This window comes from Bos indicus, chromosome 8 (genome assembly GCF_029378745.1).
Source record: "Bos indicus isolate NIAB-ARS_2022 breed Sahiwal x Tharparkar chromosome 8, NIAB-ARS_B.indTharparkar_mat_pri_1.0, whole genome shotgun sequence".
NCBI lineage: Eukaryota > Metazoa > Chordata > Mammalia > Artiodactyla > Bovidae > Bos > Bos indicus.
Genome location: NC_091767.1, coordinates 65414086 through 65438972, shown reverse-complemented (window position 1 = coordinate 65438972; position 24887 = coordinate 65414086). Strand labels below are relative to the sequence as shown.

Sequence of the window (24887 nt, the reverse complement as noted above, 5' to 3'; positions counted from 1 at the left end):
AGTAGCTTCAGTCCTGTGCAACTCTTCGTGACCCCATGGACTGCAGCCTACCAGGCTCCTCCCTCCATGGGATTTTCCAGGCAAGAGTACTGGAGTGGGTTGCCATTTCCTTCTCCATGTTTCAGTCTTCCATATATGCCTAATAAGCCCTCCCGTGTTTCTCAAACGTTTCGAAACTCATCCTATTCCCTCCACCCCTTTCATAGCAACAAACTACACTCCTCCTATTCCACAAAGGAAAAAGGCAAATCCCTCCAATACATGCAACTCACTGGTGCTTAGCAACCATTCACCAACCTATCTACCCTTTCACAAACCATCCCATCCACTTACCTTTTGTCTATCACTAACCTTGCTTTCCATCCACTTGTCCCTCCATCCATCTATCTTTCCTCATGTCCCATTCACCCACTCATCCTTCCATAAATTTGCCTATACACTCATCTTTTCATCCATCTCTCCATTCTCGCCTCCAGCAATAGACCACTCACTGCATCTCTCTCCACCACCCGCCTAACCATCTTCCCTTCCACCCACTCGTCCTCCCACCTTCTCCCATCCATTCTCTCATCCAATCACTGATTTATTCATCATTCAAGTACTCATGTATTCCTGTATCCTTGTGCTAACTATCTTTTAACTAATGATACAGGGGAACATTTTAGTTGGGGCAGACAGCGTAAATGAAGTAAATAAGTAGCATTACTTTAGATCTAATAAGTGGTATAAAGGAAATAAAACAGGAAGATGTGCCATTAGGGGTTGCCTGTTTTAGCTCACGTGATCAAGTAAAACTCCTCAGAGGAGCAGCTGAGTTGCATATGTAAAGAAACGAGTCATGACAAGGTTAGTCGGGAGAGTAAATGCATCCAGGGAGATAGCCAAGGTGCAGACCTGAGGTGGGAATGGCCTTGGCATCATCAAGGCAGGAAGGAGGCCTGCTGGCTGGGGTGGGGTGGGTGAGGGATGCAGTGGGAGATGAGAGAGAGGAGGGGGCCTGAGAGCCAAGGCAGGGAGTTGCGACCTTATTTTAAGTAGAAATGAGAAGGCGCTGGGGGTGATGAGCAGGGAACTGGCGTGACTCCTGCTCTAAAGCAAATACTCAGACAGCTACATGGAGAGTAACAGAGCACACAGGGTGGGAGCTGAGACCAGTCTGGAGGTCCAGGGAAGAAGGACCCGGGGGCAGCAGTGGGATACCTACCAGGTGCCAGGCCCTGCCAGGGGCACGGACTGGGATATTGAAACAAGAAAGACAGGGTCCCTGTGCTCAGGAGGAACCAGTCTGTGTGTGTAGGTGTGTGTGTGTGAAGTGTGAAGTCTGGTGTATGAGTATTGTGTGTGTGTGGTGTGAGAATTCTGGGGACCTAGTTGTTTGTCCTGTGATTACTGAGTGTTAACCGACACACTAATAGGCAAGAACCAGGGATGCTGGAACATCCCACCCAATGAAGCAGCATCTGTTCAAAATGCCTGTTGCACCTCTGTAGAGAAACACCATACCAAATTATGACCCTACAAATAATTACAAATAAATATTCTTTCCCTCCCTAATTTGGCATCATAAGCATTTCATCAAGTTGTAAACACTCCTTTCTTTAGTGAAGACTCTTGCTCATAAGTTTTGGTCTACTTTTCTCCTCTTTCAATCTTAAAAAATACAATTTTTTCCTGTTACTCAGTTTGCCTAACAAGTCTACAAATTAGATAGATGACCTGAGCTGGGAGAAAACCAAAGTGAGGTCTGCAGAGTGAAACCCTGTAAAGTAGTAATCATTCTAAATTGATCAGGCAGACTCAGAGGTCAGAGGTCATATTTGAGTTTTCTTTCCACTTTTCCCAAGCACCTCCTATGGCACTGGGAAATCAGAGAGTTTATCAGTGACCTGGAAGGAGTCATGCCTCAACATGACCTTTGAGTTAGATCAAGTCATCTCAGATCTATGGTTGATTTAAACCTTGGAATCAAGAACCAGAAAGACTTCAAGAACTCAGATTCTTGATTCCAAAGTCAAAGATTCCCAGACTTCAGAGCTTTACACTTAGGGAACACCAAAGCTTCAGAATCACACACTTTCAGAACTAGAACTAGAATGGTCCAGTCCTCTGGAAATGAAGCATAGTGGGCCAAAGGGACCTTTGCCTGGGGACCCCTCAGGTGGAGACACACCTCCCTTCTTTGCTCCTCTGTCCTTCTCCCCTTCCTCCTCCCCTTCCTCCTCCTCCCCATTCTCATCCCCCCATCCAACTCCCCACACCCTCTAACTTTCCTCGTTGAGCATCCCCCAGCCAGTTATCCAGCAGGATGACTTACTGGGGAGCTTCATGCCAGGGACTGGGAGGCAGGCAGGGATGATGTAGGAGGTGAAGTTCACAGGAAAGAGCAGCTGCAACATGGCGAGGTCACTCCCAAAGGGATGTAACTTCTCGAAGTCTGGGTGCATGATAATCTGGCTCACAGACCCCTCCCGGGTCTGAGGGGTGTGCTGGTACAGCTGGGTGCTTCCTAACAGAACCCGGTAATTCTCCGGGGCTTTGGATTTCCTGGAGAAGGAAAGGTGCACTGTCACCATCAACTTTAAGTGGGGACAAGCTCTTTCCCTGCATCCTCATCTAACTGCCACACGCCTCTGGACCCCTCCACCCCACATGACGCCAGACAGCCTTTGTCTCCCCATTTCTAATGGTCAGGAGTCCTTCTTTCTTGAGGCTAATTGATACCCTACTTACAGTTTCAGACATATGGCTGGCTTCTCCGTAACACACTAGAATGGCAGAAGCACTGTATCCTTGTTCTGGAAAGGTCCTCTGTGGGGTCATCAAATGAAGGCCTTCTGATTGTACACAGCAGGCATTCTGGCTCAGTCCCAGATCCTACTTTACCCTTCCCGAGACTCCATACAACCCACCTTCTGGCCCCACACTCTTGTTAACCATCCCCTTTCTTTAAACACATCCATGCCCAAGGCCTGCTTCTCCACTTAGTTTCAAGGACAAAAGATTTGTTAAATAAATGAGCAAATGGGTGCAGGAAATGGAACCTTGCCTTGTTCCCCTAACATAGGTGCTGAATCTTCCCCCCTCCCTCACTGTCTTCACAGCTCATCTACTTGGAGACCCTCTTTCATGTTCCCCTCACCCAACCCATCCCCTCCAGCAAGCCCTCCTCTCCACAAACCTTCTCCCGAACCACCACCCCATCTGCTCTGCCCTTCTCATCCATGCTGGGCTTTCTCTTCTGACAGGATGGAGACATGGTGAGGAGGGATTTGCCACCCCTGATGCCTCCAAGGGCCTTGCACGGGGCATGGCACAGAGTGGGTGCCGATAGACTCTGAGCCCTCAAAGCTCCAGTGCCCAGACCTGCGCTTGATGCCTGAACTCCCTGGCGACCCCTCCTCATCCGTTTAGAAATCAGTCACTGAGCCAGCCCCACCTGGCTAGGTGAATTAGACTCCTGAGCAGCCCTGTCACTCTTATGCAGCCTGGCACCACATGCATACCAGTTACCATGATTCCTCCTGGGCACACAGTTTCGCAGGAGTAATAAGAATCGCCCAGCTGCTGGTCGCACATGCAGTCCAAGGCCCCCTGCCTAGAGTCTGACACCGGGAAATAAGGGGACACTGAGAAGGAGCTGTGATCTGAGATGGGTCCGCACCACATGGCAGCGAGGACTGACACTGCCGCTCTCCTGAGGCACACCTGTGTTGGGGAACGGACACAGGGGCCGAGGGCAGAGCATGAGGAGGATCTGGGCAGGTGAGCGGGGAGGACAGTCCAGGTGAAGGGTACACAGGCCAAAGGCAGGAATGACATGCCTCTGAAGGCCACAGACTGCCCAGAGGAAAGCCCAGAGGAGCTAACGTGGGACACCATCCCCCTTTTCTTGTCTTCCCCTGCATCCCCCTCCCCTGCCGGAGCCTGTGCTGGCAGCCTAGGAAGGAGACTCACTTGAGAAAGCAGTGGGCAGTGGAAAGAAGCCAGCTGGAGTTAATGAGGACAGCTCCACAGATGTTCGAGCCCTGGAACCGCAGGCTGGCCTGCTACAGCCACTGGCCAGCCTCCACGTCCCGGCCACCATAGATCCTCCCCATCACCTTGGGCTTCCCGCACACTGTGGAGACTCTGCTGCCACCTACAATAGAGACACTGTTGGTGCCCCAAATGTCACAACCAGGAAGGTCTCCCAGCTTCACAGACAGGAAAACCAGGGCCAGGCATCCAGCGGCCTAGCCAAAAGGCCAGGCATCTAGCAGTGTAGCCAAAATGACAGGACTCTGCCTTCACTGGCTGCCACTGAGGACTGGAGAGCAGAGCACAACACATCAAGCCCAGTGGGGATGAGGACCCAGGGGTCTGGTGGGGTGGGGCAAGGAGGGACCAGCTCCCAGGAGCATCTCCAGGCAGATGGACATCCTTGAGCAAGGCTGCCAAGTGCTGGGCACGACACGCACCTCATTTCCCTCACCTAGCACGCCTCAATGCCTTGTCTTGTACATCAAAGAACTAAAGGTCTCAGAAGTTGCCAACATTGCTTTCTCAAGATCATGGCTTCTAAGGGCCTGTGCTCCCTCCACTCTACCCCATGTCTTAGGGAGGCAGATTTGCAGGCAGAAGTCTGTGGTGTGTGATCTGGGGCAAGTCACTCCCCTCTCTGACTCTGCAGGAGTCTCCATTTCTAAAGGAAGAAGGAGTGGGCTCATGAGGACAGCCCTGGTTCTAGGACTCATATCCGGGAGGGCAGGAGTGTGCCCAGGCCCCCTGAGGCCGGGCATCCTGGTCTAGGGCCTGGGCTCCCAGGGCCTCAGTGAGGGGAATGACACCCCTGCTCCCTGGACTCAGGCCCATTCACTCAGTAGTCCTAGAACTTTCCTCCACCCAGCCTCCAACCTCCAGGCCAGACCCTGCTAGTCCCCTCTCCCACACCCCACAAAGGGATTGGGTCTCTTCCCACCCAGAGGCCTCACAGCGGAGGGCCTGACCCACCTGTGTGGAGGGGATCTCAGCTGCCTGGTTGGAGGGAAGGGCAGAGAAACGATGAGACTTAGTGACTCACCAGGCCCTGGTCAGAGCCGGCCGCCCTCAGGCCCTGTAGGCTAGGGGATCTTGGCCCGAATGGAGGCCCCAACGCACCTGTAGCTCCCAGAGCCAACCGCTGTGCTGGCCAAGTCGGAGCCCCGCCCCTCAATGCTCCCCCATCGCCTGCAGTCCGGCCAGTGGCGGCCGTGGCTGGGGACCCTCGCAGCTCCAGGGCGGCCACGTTCAGCATCAGCAACCAGAGAAGAGCCTCGGACTGGCCTAGGCCTTGGCGGATCCCCGCCTCCCCGCCCATTGCCAGGGTTACTGACCCCAGCCTGACCCCACCCTGCTCTGGCCCTGCCCCAGACCAACCCCAAGCCCACCCAGATCTTCTTAATAACTTTATAAACAACTCTACTTTAATATAATTTTTAAACCATGAAGTTCATTTATACAAAGGATAAGTCAATGATTTTCAGTAAATGTTTTAAAAATTTATTGATTTATACTTAAATAAACCTTTTGTTTTAGAATAGTTTTAGATGTGTGGAAAAACTGGAATGATAATACGAAGAGTTCAAATATTCCTCCTCACCTGTTTCCCCTAATGATAAGATCTTTGTATTATTCTGGCACACTTGTCACAAGTAGTGAGCTAATATTGATACATTAATATTAACCTAAGTCCATTCTTTTTTTTTTTTTTCAATCTTTTAAGTTTAAGGTACATAGCATAGTGATTTGGAGAAGGAAATGGCAACCCACTCCAGGATTCTTGCTTGGAGAATCCCAGGGACAGAGAAGCCTGGTGGGCTGCCGTCAATGGGGTCGCACAGAGTCGGACATGACTGAAGTGACTTAGCAGCAGCAGCATAGTGATTTGCCTCATATGCATCATGAAATGGTCATCCCGATAAATGTAGTGAACCCACATAGGTACAGAATTTAAAAAAATGTGTTTCCCAGTGATGAGAACTCAGGATTTACTCTAACAAGTTTCCTGTATAATATAGAGCAGTGTTAATTGTATTTATCTTGTTGTATATTACATTCCTAGTACTTATCTTATAACTGGAAGTTTGTTTCTTTGACTATAGCTATCTAATTCATACCTCCCCATTCCTGGCTTCTTGTAACCACAAATTCGATATCTCTTTTTCAGTGAATTGTTTTTGAAGTATAATTGACCTACAACGCTGTTAGTTGCTATTACACAGCATAGTGATTGGATATTTCTGCACATTTCAAAATAATAGGAATAGTTATGATATGTCACCATACAAAGACATTACATAGTTATTAACTATATTCTCCACAGTGTTATTTCTTACCCATTTCATACTCATTTATTTGGCAATTAGAACTTAAAAAATATATATTCATTTATTTATTTATTTTGGCTCCACTGGGTCTTTGTGGCTCCACGAGGGATTTGTCTAGTTGTAGAATTTGGCCACCTCATGCGAAGAGTTGACTCACTGGAAAAGACTCTGATGCTGGGAGGGATTGAGGGCAAGAGGAGAAGGGGACGACAGAGGATGAGATGGCTGGATGGCATCACTGACTCGATAGACGTGAGTCTCAGTGAACTCCGGGAGCTGGTGACGGACAGGGAGGCCTGGCGTGCTGCAATTCATGGGGTCGCAAAGAGTCGGACACGACTGAGCGACTGAACTGAACTGAGAGAGCAGGGAGTACTCTTGGTTGTGGTGTGCAGGCTTCTCATTGCTGTGGCTTCTCTTGTGGAGCACATTTTCTAGGGCATGGAGGCTTCAGTAATTGAGGTGCACTGGCTTAGTTGCCCCATAGCACATGTTGTCTTCCTGGATCAGAAATCGAACACATGTCCCCTGCATTGGCAGGCGGATTCTTAATCACTGGACCACCACGGAAATCTTGCCACGGGAACTTTGTATCTCAATCTCCCTCAGCTTTTGCTTTCTTCCCCCCAATCCTCTCCCCTCTGGTAACCACCTGTTCGTTCTCTTTGTCTATAACTCTGTTTATGTTGTGTTATGTTTGTTCATTTACCTTTTAGATTCCAAAAGAAGTGTAATCATACAATACTTGTCTTTGTCTGACTTATATCACTCAGCATGATAGTTTCTGGGCTTCTCAGGTGATGCTAGTGGTAAAGAACCACCTGCCAATGCAGGAGACATAAAATAAGCAAGTTCTAACTCTGGGTAGGGATGATGCCCTGGAGGAGGGCATGGCGATTCCCCCCAGCTGCCCCAGCACAGTATTCTTGCCTTGAGGACAGAGGAGGCTGGTGTGCTTCAGTGCTCAGCTTTCCTTGTAGTCCAACTCTCACATCCACACATGACTACTGGAAAAACCATAGCTTTGACTAGACAGACTTCTGTTGACAAAGCAATGTGTCTGCTTTTTAATGTGCTGTCTAGGTTGGTCATAGCTTTTCTTCCAAGGAGCAAGAGTCTTTTAATTTCATGGCTGCAGTCACCATCTGGAGTGATCTTGGAGCCCAAGAAGTTAGAGTGCGTCACTGTTTTCATTGTTTTCCCATCTATTTCCTACCGGGACCAGATGCCATGATCTTAATTTTTTGAATGTTGAGTTTTAAGCCAGCTTTTTCACTCTCCTCTTTCACTTTCATCAAGAGGCTTTTTAGTTCTTCTTCACTTTCTGCCATAAGGGTGGTGTCATCTGCATCTCTGAGGTTATTGACATTTCTCCTGGCAATCTTGATTCCAGCTTGTGCTTCTTCCTGCCCAGCGTTTCTCATGATGTACTCTGCATATAAGTTAAATAAGCAGGGTGACAATATACAGCCTTGATGTACTCCTTTTCCAATTTGGAACCAGTCTGTTGTTCCATGTCCAGTTCTAACTGTTGCTTCCTGACCTGCATATCGGTTTCTCAAGAGGCAGATCAGGTGGTCTGGTATGCCCATCTCTTTCAGAATTTTCCACAGTTTATTGTGATCCACACAGTCAAAGGCTTTGGCATAGTCAATAAAGCAGAAATAGATGTTTTCTGGAACTCTCTTGCTTTTTCAATGATCCGGTGGATGCTAGCAATTTGATCTCTGGTTCCTCTGCCTTTTCTAAAACCAGCTTGAACATCTGGAAGTTCACGGTTCATGTATTGCTGAAGCCTGGCTTGGAGAATTTTGAGCATTACTTTACTAGCATGTGAAATGAGTGCAATTGTGTGGTAGTTTGTGCATTCTTTGACATTGCCTTTCTTTGGGACTGGAATGAAAACTGACCTTTTCCAGTCCTGTGGCCACTGCTGAGTTTTCCAAATTTGCTGGCATATTGAGTGCAGCACTTTAATAGCATCATCTTTCAGGTTTTGAAAGAGCTCCACTGGACTTCCATCACCTCCACTAGCTTTGTTCATAGTGATGCTTTCTAAGGCCCACTTGACTTCACATTCCAGGATGTCTGGCTCTAGGTGAGTGATCATACCATTGTGATTGTCTGGGTTGTGAAGATCTTTTTTGTACAGTTCTTCTGTGTATTCTTGCCGCCTCTTCTTAATATCTTCTGCTTCTGTTAGGTCTATACCATTTCTGTCCTTTATCGAGCCCATCTTTGCATGAAATGTTCCCTTGGTATCTCTAATTTTCTTGAAGAGATCTCTAGTCTTTCCCATTCTGTTGTTTTCCTCTGTTTCTTTGCATTGATTGCTGAGGAAGGCTTTCTTATCTCTTCTTGCTATTTTTTGGAACTTTGCATTCAGATGTTTATATCTTTCCTTTTCTCCTTTGCTTTTTGCTTCTCTTCTTTTCACAGCTATTTGTAAGGCCTCCCCAGACAGCCATTTTGCTTTTTTGCATTTCTTTTCCATGGGGATGGTCTTGATCCCTGTCTCCGTACAATGTCACAAACCTCAGTCCATAGTTCATCAGGCATTCTATCTATCAGATCTAGTCCCTTACATCTATTTCTCACTTCCACTTTATAATCATAAGGGATTTGATTTAGGTCATACCTGAATGGTGTAGTAGATATAGTGGTCATTTGAGTTAAATTCACCCATTCCAGTCCATTTTAGTTTGCTGATTCCTAGAATGTTGACAGTCACTCTTGCCATCTCCTGTTTGACCACTTCCTATTTGCCTTGATTCTTGGACCTAACATTCCAGGTTCCCATGCAATATTGCTCTTTATAGCATCGGACCTTGCTTCTATCACCAGTCACATCCACAACTGGGTGTTGTTTTTGCTTTGGCTCCATCCCTTCATTCTTTCTGGAGTTATTTCTCCACTGATCTCCAGTAGCGTATTGGGCACCTACTGACCTGGGGAGTTTCTCTTTCAGTATCCTATCATTTTGCCTTTTCATACTGTTCATGGGGTTCTCAAAGCAAGAATTCTGAGGTGGTTTGCCATTCCCTTCTCCAGTGGACCACATTCTGTCAGACCTCTCCACCTTGACCCGCCTGTCTTGGGTGGCCCCACAGGGCATGGCTTAATTTCATTGAGTTAGACAAGGCTGTGGTCCTAGTGTGATTAGATTGACTAGTTTTCTGTGATTATGGTCTCAGTGTGTCTGCCCTCTGATGGCCTCTTGCAAACCTACCGTCTTGCTTGGGTTTCTCTTACCTTGGACAAGGGATATCTCCTCACTGCTGCCCCTCCTAACCTTGAACGTGGAGTAGCTCCTCTAGGCCCTCCTGCACCCGTGTAGCCACTGCTCCTTGGACGTGGGGCTGCTCCTCTCGGCTGCTGCCCTGACATTGGGCATGGGGTAGCTCCTCCCGGCCAGCCACCACCCCTGACCTCGGACGTGGGGTAGCTCCTCCCGGCGGCCGCCTCTGACCTCAGACGTGGGGTAGCTCCTCTTATCCGTTCCTCTGCCGTCGCAGCCTGGCACTCTCGGCCGCTGCCCCTGACCTCGGACGTGGGGTAGCTCCTCTTGGCCACTACCCCTCGGGCATGGGGTCCTCCCGGCTTCTGTTCCTGACCTCGGATGTGGGGTTGCTCCTCTCAGCCGCGCTGCACGCCGTCGCAGCCGCCCACACTTTCATCAAGAGACTCTAAGTTCTTCTCCACTTTCACAAACATGGTATGTCTTGTTTCTTTAATGTTCCATAGTGGAGTGGAAGACAAACTGGCTTCTGATGCTTGTGATCCATGTCCAGAGATGTTTTGTCTCTGTAGTCAATACCTGTGCCCAGCCTCTCTGCAGGAATAGTCAGAGGTAATGCTCTAAAGGAAGTTAGATACTCCCTTCCATGACTGGTCTTCCCAATTTATATTTGGGCTGATTTGAATATATCTGTCTCTGGGGTGTAGTATTTTGTTAGAACAAAAATGATTACAGAATTAGGATAGTTATTCCACAATGCAATTTCTATATTAGTGGCACTGAGAAGATGCATTCAATATTGTATCCCAGTTATGAGTAAGAATCTTATAAGTAACTAATAGAATGACTTAACCAGAGGACAAAGCAACAAGGAAGCTTTCTTTTCTTGAGTTCCTGTGTGCAATATTTTGCCTCACCATCCCTCTAGCATGAAGTTATAGGTTGAAAATCTTGTAAGTTTTCCTTCACAATAAACGCTCAAGTACTGAGTGATATTTCCAAGTTATTTTTTGTCCCAAAAAGGAGTTTCTTGATACAAATTTCACCATGATATTGCTTTAAATACTCTCACCTCATCTTCTCATCTTCTTTTGAACCTGTTTTCCTTTGCAAGGGGCAAGGAGCTTCTGAAGCACCAACAGGAGTCTTTTTCGCAGTGTGAAATTGTCCTTCTAAACCTCTCTTTCTTTCCCCAACACCCCATAATCAGTACTGTTGCTATAGCAGGGAGTGACTCTTGTTTCTCAAGATATTTGTTTGCAGCCCTCTGAGGTTTTTGCCCTTCATCTCTCTTGACAAGATTCTTAGCAATTCTTCTTCTCACAACACAAATGTGAATACTCTTTCATATCATTTTGATAGTGATAAACTGATTCACAATATGAAAATAAGAATCAGGCAAATTTTTTTTAGAAGAGATGTTCCCATGATTTCTGTGCAGATGGGACCATATGCAATGATGAGCCCAGGTTCTAAAGAGCAAGGGAATGTGATGCAAACAGGAAATTCACAAGCTTATAAGCTGAGCTTTCAGGCTAGGATTTAGATGGAAGTGGGTTTGTGTGAATGGAGAATGGCTTTTGGTAGATAAACTCTTAACATTGTTGGAAGGCACACATCCATTTCATGGGTAGTGGATTTTTAAAACCTAGAAAAACCAGGACTCTAGGATATTTAGTCCCTTTATCACGAGGAAAGAGAAGATTTTTGCCTTCTTGTTCCTTACTTCTGCCTTAGCCTTACTAAAAGTCTAAACATTGAATGTTCTATGATGGCTCTTCCAAATCAATTTCCTCCAAAGAGTCTGAAGGGTTTGTACATGTTTGCAATTGTGTTTTGTGTTGGACACAAAATACACACTTCTGTCTATTGACTGCCCGTTCTCTTTCTCAAAAGATGAGTAACTATTAATGGCCTAGCATGTTACACTTTCCTTGGAAGTGTTGCCAGATAAAAAGTATATTTTGAGGTATCTGTAAATCTCACTCATATAATCAGAGAAAGAATTTTCAGTAAAACTATTTCCAAATATTGCATAGGACACAGTTAAACTAAAAATTGTCATTTCTGTGAAATTCAAAAATCAAATTCAGTTAAGCATTTGTTATTTTTGTTTGCTAGTTCTGTCCACTCTATCCTTTCAGGTACTTTAAAATTTAAGAGACGGTAGAAAATTTTTGTTCTAGGACTCTAGTCCAGGAACAGTGGAGCCATGATATCAGTACAAAGACAAAAATTGGAAATACAGTCAGATATACTGAAACATATATGCTACCCACTCCAGTATTCTTGGGCTTCTCTTGTGGCTCAGCTGGTAAATAATCCATCCACCTGCAATGCTGGAGATCTGGGTTTGATCCCTGGGTTGGGAAGATCCTCCAGAGAAGGGAAAGTCTACTCACTCCGGTATTCTGGCTTAGAGAATTCCATGAACTATGTCCATGTGGTTGCAAAGAGTCGGAAACGACTGAGCAACTTTTTCTTTCACTTTCATATGAATATTCAACCAGGAGAAAAACTGAAGGCAGTTGTAAAAACGAAAATAGATTGCACTCATTTTTAGTTGCAAATCACATCTATGGAAGGACTTTAGTAAAACAGATAACCCTGGTTTCCTCTGGGAAGAGGATAGGGTAGACAGCAGAAAGATGTGGGAGGTGGGCTTGTCACCAAAAGGTTGCTGCTGCTAGCCATGTGTTACACCAGATTTGTGACCTCCGGAGGAGAGGATTTTGATCCAGGATCAGAGACGAGGCTTGACTACTTGGAGCTTTTTGTGTAGCAAGATTTTATTAAAGTATAATAGAGATAGGGAAAGGTTCTGACATAGACATCAGAAGGGTACAGAAAGAGTGCCCCCTTGCTAGTTTTTAGCAAGGTGTTTTATGTCCCTTAGAAAGCTATTTAATTAGATAAGAGAGACGCCTCAAGGCTGAGGGAGTTTCACCAGGCCCCTCTCCCACAATATGCACTTTTGAGATAGGATAGCACGGGATGTGTCATCCCCCGTCATAACACAATTGACAGGAATACTGGTTTGTTGAGCCATTATCAGCCCAAGGTTAAAGAAAAGAAAAAAGTTAGTCTTAGGTGGAACCATTTTAAAGAAAGGCAAATTCCAAAGCAAATACATAGTTTCATTACATAAGAAAAACTCATTGGTTAGCTCAAGGTAGAACCAGGTCTCCTCAACACAGAATAAAAAAAAAAATCTTTTAATTTTGTGTAGAGAAGGAAAAAAACATCTGCCATTGCAGTTTCTTTCCTCCTGCCGCTTGGGGACCTCTGGCCTTCCTGCCCATTACACTCTTATCACTGCCTAGTTCTATTTTGCACAGTGTAAAATATTGTACTAAAATAATTTAAAAGTTAAAAAAATCTAGTTAATAATTAATACTATGAGAAACACATTTGGTGAATTCTGGTCTTGGACATGTGGGCTGCATGATGTTTTTTTTGATGGATGGGGGCATTCCAGAAAAAAAGACTGTTAGTGAGGAAAGTCCTGCCGCATGTTGGTTGGGGCACAAGAAATGCTTCCTTAGGAATAATGTACATACAGCAATCATACACCCTGCATCTGTAGAGACAACCCTAATTTCAAACACTTGATTCCATGTGGCCATAAATGCCCAAGTGTTTATCAGAGAAAGTTCTGAACTTTGTTCAGAAAGTCTAGTCTCTGTTGAAGTAAGCCAAGAGCCAGAAAGGAAGCAGAGGGATGAGGGACACAAAACTATGGTTAGTAGGTAAAGAAGTGAAATAAAGGGAACATCAAGATGCTACCATGAAGAACAACCTTGATGATATGAATCCTAAAACCAATTGATAAATTGCCTAAAAAGGCAGACACCAATTGTGTTGCTACTACGTAATGTGGAAGGAATGTCTGGTTCTTGCCTTCCTACCAGAGCCCTTCATGTCTCCTCACCCCACAGGCCCACCTGCCCTCTGCCCCTCCATCACTGTGGAATGTTTCAGTTCCACATTCTAGAGTTTGAATTCAAACTTTTCCCTCCTTTACTCGGTTGCTGAGTATCTGCTGAAGCAGGTCACTCTCTGGGTCCTGGTCCTGACTGTTCTCATTGAGGTTACCAGGCAGCAGTGGTCAGTGTCCAAGCCTGCGGGAATGGCTTTAGAAGTAGGTAAGCCTGTAGGCTGGGGTTGTGTTCTCAAAGACTCTGCCATTTCTCAGATCCTTGAGTCCACGTGTGACATTTCACTGTGAGCACATTGTTGAACTGAAGTGGAGTGAGGAGAGAGTGTCAAACCCAGAAGGACTTCTGGGGAGTCTGGAAAGCCAGAAGAAACCTGAGAGTGCGCGGGGGAAGAGGTTCCTTGGAAGTGGATCACGGGAAATTGCCCGGGGTATGGAGAAAGATGGCACCAGCAGTCTTGATTATTTCTAGAAGGAAGATAAGCCACTTTAAATGTGTGTGTATGGAGTGTGAGTGATGTCCTGGTAGTGACAGAGGGAGGGTCATAAGAAAAGCCTAGCCCTGCATTGTGTTCTTTAGGCACTGGAAGCTTGTCCCCACTGCATATGTTTCTAAGGGGTTTTAACTGTATCTAATGGGTCTTCCTTGGTGGCTCAGACGGTAAAGCCTCTGCCTACAAAGCGGGAGACATGGGTTCAATCTCTGGGTCAGGAAGATCTCCTGGAGAAGGAAATGGCAACCCACTCCAGTAATCTTGCCTGGAACATCCCATGGACAGAAGAACCTGGCTAGGCTACAGTCCATGGGGTCGCAAAGAGTCAGACACGACTGAGCGACTTCACTCACTCACTCACTCAATGGGGCCATGGGGAGAGATGGTCTTAGTCAGAAAACTATTCAGTGGGGTTCTGTGTGGCCACACCTGTAGTAAAGAATCTGCTCTGAGAACTAGGCAGGAAATTACCCTAACTGCCACAGTCCAGACCTATTCTACTCCTTCCAGCCCGTAGCTCTCTTCTCTGTTCAGGTAACTGTTGCCTTGGCTTCAATAGGATGGACAGCCATGTAACTTCAACCAAGACAGGGCTCAGGTTCCTTGGCAAAGGGATGTGTTAATATCTTCTTGCAGCCATTCACAGGTGGACGGTGTCAGGATGTTTCTCTGAACAAAGCACTTTGGTTTAACATTCAGGCAGAAGGGCAGGGTTCCCTGAGGCCGGCCATTATGTATAGACAGAATCCATTTAGCGAACAAAAGCAACAAGAAGCAAAAGTTAAAGAAACAGATTCAGCATTTAGTCAGATTCTGTTCTTCCCTGTAACATCCCCCCACTGTCAGTGTCCATTTCACAATCTTGTGGGGAAAATGGCCATGACCATTATAATTGCTTCTTGTTGCATTGCATCTGGGAATGTCTACCATCAGGGCCAGTGTTCCAAATGTCACTTCTTTTTGTTTCTCTTTGGAAAGTGTCTACTTTATATCTGTAGACTGAAAAATATTTACAACCTAAAAATTGAGAGTTATGTTTTATTCAGTAGGAATTTTGAGGACTTCAAGCCTGGGAGGCAGCAACTCAAATTAACGAATTTACTTCTTTTCCATGCATGGGAAGATGCAAAGTCAGGGTTCATTGAAATCATTCCCTTGATACATACCTCAACTATCTGGGATCTGTATCCTGTATTCTCATATCCTGAGTTTCCCCAGGGCTCATCATGGGTGGAGAGTTGCCGCAGTCTGTTGCCTGTGGGATGACAGGTGTTTTTCTCCTTCCTGAGTTTCCTCAAGGTTCACAGGTTCACATTGGAAGGCTGTAATCACCGATGAATGACACGGCAGGAAATATTTCATTTCTCAGATCCTTTCCTTTTGGTCAGGAATTTGACCAATATTTGGGAGATATTTGTTAAAATGCTTGATATGCCACTCCAGGTGCTAATTTTTGGATTAGAACCTATTGGTAATTGAAGATTCTCTGGATCTTCTGTCTAATTATGGTCCAGTAGACATTTTCCCTTGTTTCTTCCCATACCTAAAATCATGCTGTTACAATTATTTTTTGTTACATACATAATCTATTTCCTCAAGATGTTTAGTCATAGAAGTTTTATTGGAAGCCTGGATACTCACTGGGTACTGTAAGAGACAACAATCTTATAAAATAGAACAAAGTAATGTAGTTAGTAAAACTGACAATGGCATAGTACAGCAGGGAGATACAAAGCAGAAGCAATTTGAATACAAGGAACAAATCAAAACAATGATTACTAAAACTAGTTGTAATCCAGTTGCAGTAATGAGTAACCAAAGGAACTGTAACTGATTTGATGAGCTACCTATAGTTTCACTGTACCAGGCAGGCATACCTGCATGGCTTAATCTTTGAGACAAGCATAGGCTACTGGCAGGATTGACCAGGTAGTGAGAAAATGATACACATTTCAGTTCTCCTTATAAAGGTAAAATTTACCAAATTACTGTAAGTCATAATTAGTTTAAGGGGAAGGTTTTCCTTACACCTGAAAAACACAGATTTAAACCAGTAAAGAAATCATAAAAATGATTTTTTTCATTTCATAAAGAAATCATAAAAATGATTTCTTTCATTTCAGAAAGAAATGACAAAAATCATAATGATATTCACCAGTACACTCAGTCCTATGTAACTGATCCTTTCTGTTAACAGCTTTGAGAAGCCATCAGGTTTACCATTTCTTACCCAAATTCAGCATTATGATTTGAAAGCCAGAAACTTGTATTTACCTAAAAGTCCTTTCTATAAATATTCTTGAAGAGGAAGCATTTTTGAAAAGGTATCAGAAAGAAGCCATAACTGTCCATAATGACAAAGACTTAAGAAAGCCCATTTAAATATTATTACAATGCAATTGACAAAGTAAATTGGTGACTATTGTGACATATAACACTTTCAAATAATAACTAAAATTATGACTGGTAACATAGATGGGAATACCAGACCACCTAACCTGCCTCTTGAGAAACCTGTATGCAGATCAGGAAGCAACAGTTCAAACTGGACATGGAACAACAGACTGGTTCCAAATAGGAAAAGGAGTACGTCAAGTCCGTATATTGTCACCCTGCTTATTTAACTTATATGCAGAATACATCATGAGAAATGCTGGGCTGGAAGAAGCACAAGCTGGAATCAAGACTGCGAGGAGAAATATCAATAACCTCAGATATGCAGATGACACCACCCTTATGGCAGAAAGTGAAGAAGAATTAAAGAGCATCTTGATGAAAATGGAAGAGGAGAGTGAAAAAGTTGGCTTAAAGCTCAACATTCAGAAAACTAAGATCATGGCATCTGGTCCCATCACTTCATGGTAAATAGATAGGAAAACAGTGGAAACCGTTGCTGACTTTATTTTTCTGGACTCCCAAATCACTGCAGATGGTGATTGCAGCCATGAAATTAAAAGACACTTACTCCTTGGAAGAAAAGTTATGACCAACCTAGACAGCATATTAAAAAGCAGAGATGTTACTTTGTCAACAAAGGTCCATCTAGTCAAGGCTATGGTTTTTCCAGTGGTCATGTATGGATGTGAGAGTTGGACTATAAAGAAAGCTGAGCGCTGAAGAATTGATGCTTTTGAACTGTGGTGTTGGAGAAGACTCTTTAGAGTCCCTTGGACTGCAAGAAGATCCAACCAGACCATCCTGGAGGAGATCAGTGCTGGATATTCATTGGTAGGACTGATTCTGAAGCTGAAACTCCAATATTTGGCCACCTGATGTGAAGAGCTGACTCATTTGAAAAGACCCTGATGCTGGAAAAGATTGAAGGCAGGAGGAGAAGGGGATGACAGAGCATGAAATGGTTGGATGGTATCACCGACTCAATGGATATGGGTTTGGGTGGACTCCGAGAGTTGGTGATGGACAGGGACGCTTGGCGTGCTGTGGTTCATGGGGTCACAAAGAGTCGGACACGACTGAGCGACTGAACTGAACTGAACCGAACTGAACATTTTATCAGGACATATTAGGTATTTAGGAACTCTATAAAAATTTCTAGGATATCTGCTTCATTTACCATACAATGTAACCTAAGAAGATGTATTATTAATTTAATAACAATTCCCATGTAATTTAACATCCAAAGTGAACCTATCAGTTTAATATCTCTCTTTAGGGTGTTTCAGAGACCCTTTGAAACATCTCAAAGCTAGTTCAAGGTCAAAGGACCTTCATTATAATTTGATTTGGGAAGTTATATTAAAAATATCAAAAAAGTTTTAAAACACCATAGGATCATAAGTCACTGTGAAACAATACTTTTTCATTTAATCAAAGTCACAAAACGATTAAAAGAAACAAGTACAGATCACCTAAAGACACAGAAACTCAGCAGATGAATGGATAAGAAAGCTGTGGTACATATACACAATGGAGTATTACTCAGCCATTAAAAATAATATATTTGAATCAGTTCTAATGAGTTTGATAACTCTGTTATCAAAATGGTGTACTTCTAACAGAGAGAGAGAGATCAAATTCCAGTCTTATATTCTTACTTAACATAATCCATTTACTTAGTTAATTTCCATTGAAATTTAGTTAATCCTGATCATGTATAAAACTTTCACAGTAAAAGGTGATTACATTCTTCATACCTTAACTGAAACCATACATTCTACCATATTGAAATGTTTTATTATTTTCAGTGGCTTTATTTGTATGCTGAAGTTCGAATCCCTGACTTCTTGAAACCTTAATTTCTTGTGAAAATCAAGGGAAGCAAGTAATAGTTACCAAAATCTGGAGATACTATTTTAGGTGATTTTTAGAACATAATTATTCTCATTGAGTTTACCTAAAAGCTCTTATATAGTTTACATTTACTTTAAAGTTTCATCATATCAAGTTATATTTCTTGCTGACAAATTTGCAACAGGTATAATAAGATTTCATTTAACTTCTATTAAACTTACGTGCAGTGAAAATATTATACTTAATGTTGATTATTCTAAAGAGCTGTCTATATTAATTAATTAGATCAACAAATTTGACATAAATACTAGGCATTAATTTAATACTGAATACTTCCCAGTTCACATGAACCTGAAATTCAGTTAGATAATTTCTCTTACATTTATAATTGTTTGGCTTGTAATGGCTAATTTTTCTTTAAGCCAATTAAACAGAACTCATCCACAAATCAACCACAGACATATTTTTCAAAGACAAAGACACAAACAGAGACCTCATAGTTCTCAATTCAGATTTTAGCCCTGAGTAATGTGCAGCAATGTAAAACCCATCAGTTTACAAAAGCGGTTGAATTAATGTTGGATTTCTGGCAAATAGAACAAATTAAGCTCACTTGTCAGATGGCTATGTATTTACAGAAAAGGCATTTATGATTTCTATTTACACTTGACAATATAATTTGAAATTACAATCAGTTTTGAAATTACTTTATCCTCTTTTTTTAATATAAATTTATTTTAATTGGAGGTTAATTATTTTACAATATTGTATTGGTTTTGCCATACATCAACATGAATCCGCCACAGGTATACATGTGTTCCCCATCCCAAACCCCCATCCCTCCTCCCTCCCCGTACCATCCCTCTGGGTTGTCCCAGTGCACCAGCCCCAAGCAACCAGTATCATACATTAAACTTGGACTGGCGATTCATTTCATATATGATATTATACATGTTTCAGTGCCATTCTCCTAAATCATCCCACCCTCTCTCTCTCCCACAGAGTCCAAAAGACTGTTCTATACATCTGTGACTCTTTTGCTGTCTCACATACAGAGTTATTGTTACCATCTTTCTAAATTCCATATATACGCATTAGTATACTGTACTGGTGTTTTTCTTTCTGGCTTACTTCATTCTGTATTATAGACTCCAGTTTCATCCACCTCATTAGAACTGATTCAAATATATTCTTTTTAATGGCTGAGTAATACTCCATTGTGTATATGTACCACAGCTTTCTTATCCATTCATCTGCTGATGGACATCTAGGTTGCTTCCATGTCCTGGCTATTATAAACAGTGCTGCCATGAGTCTGCATTTTAAAAAGATAGCAGAGATGAGCATTCCAGAGAAGACCAGATACGACTTTTGCATCTCAAAGTTATAGGAACGTTCTCCTTGCATGACTTTGTTTCCCCATTTGTGTAATAGTTACAAGCCTGCTAAGATAAGTAGGAAAGGTTTGGGGAGTGGTATCTATTAGAAAGCCAATCAACTTCTTCCCTACTGTCAAAGTTACCCAGGACTCTTGCGGGGAAATTGAAACAGGATGCCTCAAGCCCAAGGGAGTCCTCTGGCCTCTTTCTGTCCTAGAGCTGAAATAAGCAGCTCTAGGACAAAATCACCTTTTCCTTTTATTAGTAACAAACTGTATTTCCAGTCTTCATACCTTCTTTTCTGAAAACATACTATTTTTCTTAAGCCACCATGAACTGTCTTTAACATTAGCAGTCCCTGATTGGAAAATCCTAAAACTTCTAGAAACATGCAACTTTCCAAAGCACAATTTCTTTTCTTAAGATGCTGCAAGACATGTGTCTAATGAAGCCAAACACCTCTCTCACAAGAAAAACGGAATAGGTACATTTAGACCTGTTTAGCAATTAATGTTCCAATGTTCCATCACATTTGAAATGACATGGGTACTCAGTAGATTACTATTTTTTAACTTAATTTAGTTTCAAGTTACCAAAATTTGAAGGGACTATTCTAAATGGACTTTTCCAAAACATAATTATTCCCACGAAAGTGTGAAAGTGTTAGTTGCTCAGTCATGTCCAATTCTTTGGGACCCCATGAACTATATAGCCTGCCAGACTCCTCTCTGTCCATGGGATTCCACAGGCAAGAACACTGAAATGTGTATCCATTCCCTTCTCCAGGGTATCTTTCTGACCCAGGGATGGAACCCGGGTCTCCTGCATTGCAGGAGGATTCTTTTTCATCTGAGCGACCAGGGAAGCCCAATTATTCCCATCAGTTCAGTTCAGTTCAGTCGCTCAGTCATGTCCGCCTCTTTGCGACCCCATGAACCACAGCATGCCAGGCCTCCCTGTCCGTCACCAACTCCTGGAGTCTACTCAAACTTACATCCGTCGAGTTGGTGATACCATCCAGCCATCTCATCCTCTGTCATCCCCTTCTCCTCCTGCCCCCAATCCCTCCCAGCATCAGGGTCTTTTCCAATGAGTCAACTCTAAACATAAGGTGGCCAAAATACTGGAGTTTCAGCTTTAGCATCAGTCCTTCCAGTGAACACCCAGGACTGATCTCCTTTAGGATGGACTGGTTGGACCTCCTTGCAGTCCAAGGGACTCTCAAGAGTCTTTCCCAACATCACAGTTCAAAAGCATCAATTGTTCAGCGCTCAGCTTTCTTCACAGTTCAACTCTCACATCCATACATGACCACTGGAAAAACCATAGCCTTGACTAGATGGACCTTTGTTGGCAAAGTAATGTCTCTGCTTTTGAATATGCCGTTTAGGTTGGTCATAACTTTCCTTCCAAGGAGTAAGCGTCTTTTAATTTCATGGCTGCAATCACCATCTGCAGTGATTTGGGAGCCCAGAAAAATAAAGTCTGACATTTTCCACTGTTTCCCCATCTATTTCGCATGAAGTGATGGGACCAGATGCCATGATCTTCGTTTTCTGAATGTTGAGCTTTAAGCCAACTTTTTCACTCTCCTCTTTCACTTTCATCAAGAGGCTTTTGAGTTCCTCTTCACTTTCTGCCATAAGGGTGGTATCATCTGCATATCTGAGGTTATTGATATTTCTCCCGGCAATCTTGATTCCAGCTTGTGCTTCTTCCAGCCCAGCATTTCTCATAATGTACTCTGCATATAAGTTAAATAAGCAGTGTAACAATATACAGCCCTGACATACTCCTTTTTCTATTTGGAACCAGTCTGTTGTTCCACGTCCAGTTCTAACTGTTGCTTCCTGACCTGCATATAGGTTTCTCAAGAGACAGATCAAAGTTTACTTAAAACTGCTATCTCAGTCATATTTACTTAAAAGTTTAATCATATCAAATTATTTTTCTCAGTGACAGATTTTACAATAAAAACAGTATGCACTTATTGATTTCCAGTAACGCTAGGTGCAAGAAAAGTATTGTACTTAATTTTTATAATACAGAGAAGTCTGTATTAATTAAACCCAGAAACTTAAGCCAGACAAGTTAATTTTTACAGCACCAGAGACCTGATTGTTTTCCTGCTTGAATTTTAAAAAGTCTTCCCCCACCCCTCATTTTGGGGGATCACAGATGGATCAGGTATTTTCCTCAGAGTCCTGGCAGAATAGGCTTCCCAGGTGGTGCTAGTGGTAAAGATCCCACCTTCCAATGAGGGAGACATGAGAGATACAGACTCAATCCCTGGGTCCAGAAGATCCCCTGGAGTAGGAAATGGCAACCCACTACAGTATTCTTGCCTGGAGAATCCCATGGACAAAGGAGCCTGGCAGCAGAATAGTTACACTGCAAAGGCAGAGGGGAGAGATGAAGGCTCCTCTTTTCTTTTTTTGTTCTTTAAACTCCCACTAAGTTGACTCAGTGGGTAAAGAATCTGCCTGCAATGCAGGAGACACAGAAGATGCGAGTTTGATCCCTGTGTTGGGACGATCCTCCGGAAAAGGAAAAACCAACCCACCTTAGTATTCTTGCTTGGAAAACCCCATGCATAGAGGAGCCTGGTGGGCTACAGTCCAAACGGTCACAAGAAGGCAGACATGACTAAGCTCACAGGCAAGTGACCCAAGGCCAGAGTGTCAAACAGTTTGGGTTGCATTTGTATTTCAATGCATAGGTGCTCCACCATGCCCACAATGTCAGCAGAGACTTGCAGGAGCAGTTGGACAGACAAACCTAAATAAACAAAGATACCAATGACAGAAACTTAAAAACACAAACAAGAAGTATTCAGGATGAAGGGGATGGGAGTGCAGGTATAGGACTAAGGGAGAGCTAAAGGGAGGAGGGACAGAAAAGACTGAAAAAAGAGAAAGGGACAGAAAGAGATTGCAGTTTCAACCGCCCCCTGTGTGTGTCTATTCAGGTACCAACCTGTGTGCTTCCAGAAAGGGCCAGTTAAGGAGGGAGCACCCTGTGCACTGTCCACTGGGGTGATCAAGCCTGGAAACCAGCCAGTTGTATGTTGACTGTGGGACTCTAACCACAGGTGGGACTCACCCATGTGTACACCAGTATATGGGAATCCACTGCAGCACTTCAGCAAATGGTCCCACATCCCAGTCTGTCTCAAAATTGTGGGAAATATAAGAGATATACAGAAAACAAATTGCAAACTGGAAAATGTAATCCCAACTGTATTAATAATCACATACTGTGAATAGATTAAACATTCAAAATTAAAGACAAAGATTGATAGATCATATTTAAAAGAACAAAGTCCTTATCAATGTCAACTCTGTGATATGGAGGAAAGAAAGAAAGGGAGAGAGAGAGAGGAAAGAAGGGAGGAATGGAAAAAGAAAGAGAAAAGAAGATAGGAGAGAAATAAAGGAATCCAACTTTAAATGGAAAAATTAGAACCTTTAGTGCAGAAGAGATGATCCTATATGTTAAAAAACCCCAGTGAACCCACCAAAGCAATGTAAAACAAGACAAAACAGACTAGGATGAATAAACAAGTGCAGGAAGTTCATAGGAAGCAATAGTTTTTGTAAAATAAATTGCATTTATGTATTCTAGGTACAAAAATTTGAAAAGAGAATTGACAAAATAATTTCATTCATAATAGCATGGAAAAGAATAAAATACTAGCAATAAACATAATAAAGAAGTGCAAGATCTGTACACTGAAAACTATAAAATATTGCTGATAGAAATTAAAGGTCTATACAAAGAGAGAACTAGTTCTTGTTCATGGATCAGGAGATTTCATATTATGAAGAAAGCAACTCCTCAAATTGGTCTATAAATTCAATGCAGTCCCAGTGAAAATTCTAGCAGGCTTTTTTTGGGTAGAATTTGACAGCTGATCCTAAAATTCATAGGGAAATTCGAAGGATGTAAAATAGCCTAAACAATTTGGCAATAGAATAAAGCTGGAGAACTTTCATTACCTGATTTCAAATTTTACCATAATACATACTAATCGAGACAGTGGACTTCTGGCACAGGAAAGCAATACAGTTCAATGGCACAGAATTGAGAGTCCAGGAATAGAACCTTACTTTTTGTTATGAATTGATTTTCAACAAATGCTGTAAAACAATTCAATACGAGAAAGAGTAATTTCTGTTTTTAACCAAGAAAAGGTGCTGGTACAAATGGATATCCACAAGAAAGATGAAAAACAAAGAAACGGAAACCTACTATATCTGGTAGGTAAAAATGAACTAAAACTTGATCATGGTTTCAAATATAGGAAATAACCATTACAATTTCTCAGAGAAAACATAGGAGAAAATCTTCATGATCTCTTAGATGTAACATGCAAAGCATGAGTTATACAAGAAAAAATATTAAATTAGACTTCATTAAATATCAGTGAAGGCAGAGTCCAGGTAGCCCTGTCATTTTGACTAGGCCACTGGACGCCTGGCCTTGGTTTTCCCATCTGTGAAGTGGTGTGACCCTCCTTGTTGCGACACATGGGGTCTCTATTGTAGGTGGCAGCAGAGTCTCCACAGTGTGCGGGAAGCCCAAGGTGATGGGGAGGATCTACGTTGGCCGGGACTTGGAGGCTGGCCAGTGGCCGTGGCAGGCCAGTCTGTGATCCCAGGGCTTGCACATCTGTGGAGCTGTCCTCATTAATTCCAGCTGGCTTCTTTCCACTGCCCACTGCTTTCTCAAATGAGTCTATAGCCTAGGCTTCCAGCACAGGTGCTGGCAGGGGAGGAGGATGCAGGGGAAGAGGAGACAAGGGGAATGGTGTCCCACATTAGCTCCTCTGGGCAGTCTGTGGCCTTCAGAGACATGTTCCTGCCTTTGGCCTGGGTACCCTCCACTTGGACTGTCCTCTCCACTCACCTGTCCAGATCCTCCTCATGCTCTGCCCTCGGCCCCTGTGTCCGTTCCCCAACACAGGTGTGCCTCAGGAGAGCGGCAGTGTCAGTCCTCGCTGCCATGTGGTGTGGACCCATCTCCGATCACAGCTCCTTCTCAGTGTCCCCTTATTTCCAGGTGTCAGACTCTAGGCAGGGGCCTGGGACCGCATGTATGACCAGCAGCTGGGCAGTTCTTATTACTCCTGCGAAACTGTGTGCCCAGGAGGAGTCATGGTCACTGGCGTGCATGCAGGTAGCCATGGTGCCAGGCTGCATAAGGGGGAGGTGGGCTCCCTGGGAGAGTGACAGGGCTGATCAG

The 24887-nt window shown here is 43.5% G+C and overlaps 1 protein-coding gene across 1 annotated transcript in view; it reads right to left on the bottom strand.

The window, feature by feature from the left end:
• Nucleotides 1-24664, bottom strand: part of LOC109562529 (putative serine protease 47) — a 31147-nt gene extending 6483 nt beyond the window's left edge. The window contains exons 1-2 of the mRNA XM_070794172.1: nt 24552-24664; nt 2267-2544 (exon numbers count right to left, since the gene is read on the bottom strand). Coding sequence (XP_070650273.1) covers nt 2267-2544; nt 24552-24664 — 391 coding nt within the window. The remainder of the gene's footprint in view (nt 1-2266; nt 2545-24551) is intronic.
• Nucleotides 24665-24887: the final 223 nt, after the last annotated feature.